Source organism: Papaver somniferum, unplaced genomic scaffold, assembly GCF_003573695.1.
Source record: "Papaver somniferum cultivar HN1 unplaced genomic scaffold, ASM357369v1 unplaced-scaffold_13, whole genome shotgun sequence".
NCBI classification, from domain to species: domain Eukaryota; kingdom Viridiplantae; phylum Streptophyta; class Magnoliopsida; order Ranunculales; family Papaveraceae; genus Papaver; species Papaver somniferum.
In genome coordinates this window covers 76,273-77,928 of record NW_020622158.1, presented here as the reverse complement: position 1 = coordinate 77,928, position 1,656 = coordinate 76,273, and the positions used below count along the sequence as shown (strand labels likewise).

Below are 1,656 nucleotides of genomic sequence, written 5' to 3'. Positions count from 1 at the left end.
TTTTTTTTTTCATGTATGAATTGTTACAAGTTTAGATGCATCGGACTCTGCAAAGTTTAAGACATTGTGTAGCTTCCTCCGACGCTTGCAAATCCCTTTTGTTGCATGAATTTGAATATGACCCCTCGAAGAAAAAAAAAACAGAAATCCTTCTACCACCATCTTAGAAGGAGAAAACAATTATATTATATTTTTTTTTTCTTTTTTTAATGTGTGAATTGTTACAAATCGACTTAGAAGTTTAAGACACTTGCAAATCCCTTTAGTTCCATCAAATTGAATGACCCAACCCAGTACAGAAACCCTTTAACTTACATCTTACCATGTTTGGCAAATCTGTATGTTCTATAGTTATAGTTGACAAATTAACATCCCAACACGTAGACGAACGTGTCCTTCCAGTCATCGATTACCCAAAGATCGTGCAAGCATCAACTCGTATTATTCATGAAGTTCGTGGTTCACCACGAAACATCACCTACCAAGTGTGTATTATTCAATATATTGTACTTGGCAAGGAAGAAAAAGTAATCACGCGTTGCTCTATATAAATGGGTGTAGAAGCCTCTTTCTTCAACACCACAACTTAACAGATATTCTCTCTTTCTCCGTTGCCTCCACTATTCAATATGGCGAGGCTCTCAGCTTGTCTGGTTCATGCTTTTACCTTTTTCGTTCTGATCAATGTGGTGCTAGCTGAGTACGAACCATATACACCCAACTACAAAGAAACTCCCTACAAGAAACCAGTTGTGGAGGTTATTGCCGACATAAATCTTCCCAAAGTTTACCCATCACCGCCACCACCTGCTTACGTGGCTCCTGTTGTTTATCCATCTCCATCACCACCTCCTCCAGCTTACGTCGCTCCCGTAGTTTACCCATCTCCATCACCACCACCACCAGCCTACGTCGCACCCGTAGTTTATCCATCGCCATCACCACCACCACCAGCTTACGTCGCTCCCGTAGTGTACCCATCTCCATCACCACCACCACCGGCTTACGACACTCCCGTAGTGTACCCATCTCCATCACCACCACCTCCAGCTTATGTAGCTCCTGTAGTGTACCCATCACTGTCACCACCACCTCCTGCTTACATTGCTCCTGTTGTTTACCCATCTCCATCACCACCACCACCAGCTTACGTCGCCCCCAAGTACGAAGCACCAAAGTACACACCTAATTACGTCGCTCCCAAGTACGAAGCACCAAAGTACACTCCTAAATACGTCGCACCCAAGTACGAAGCACCAAAATACACTCCTAAATACGTCGCACCCAAATACGAAGCACCAAAGTACACTCCTAAATACGTCGCTCCCAAGTACGAAGCACCAAAATACACTCCTAATTATGTCGCGCACAAGTACGAAGCACCAAAATACACACCTAAATACGTCGCTCCCAAGTACGAAGCACCAAAGTACACTCCTAAATACGTCGCTCCCAAGTACGAAGCACCAAAATACACTCCTAATTACGTCGCTCCCAAATACGAAGCACCAAAGTACACTCCTAAGTATGTCTACGCATCTCCACTACCACCAGCTTACGTCGCCCCTAAGTACGAAGCACCAAAGTACACTCCTAAGTACGTCTACGCATCTCCACCACCACCAGCCTACGTCGCCCCCAAGTACGAAGCACCAA

At 44.6% G+C, this 1,656-nt stretch overlaps 1 protein-coding gene across 1 annotated transcript in view; it reads left to right on the top strand.

The window, feature by feature from the left end:
- Window positions 1–592: 592 nt before the first annotated feature.
- LOC113332175 (extensin-2-like) overlaps window positions 593–1,656 on the top strand; it is a 23,349-nt gene continuing 22,285 nt past the window's right edge. Inside the window, exon 1 of the mRNA XM_026578824.1 lies at window positions 593–1,618. Coding sequence (XP_026434609.1) covers window positions 630–1,618 — 989 coding nt within the window. The 5' untranslated portion in view covers window positions 593–629. The remainder of the gene's footprint in view (window positions 1,619–1,656) is intronic.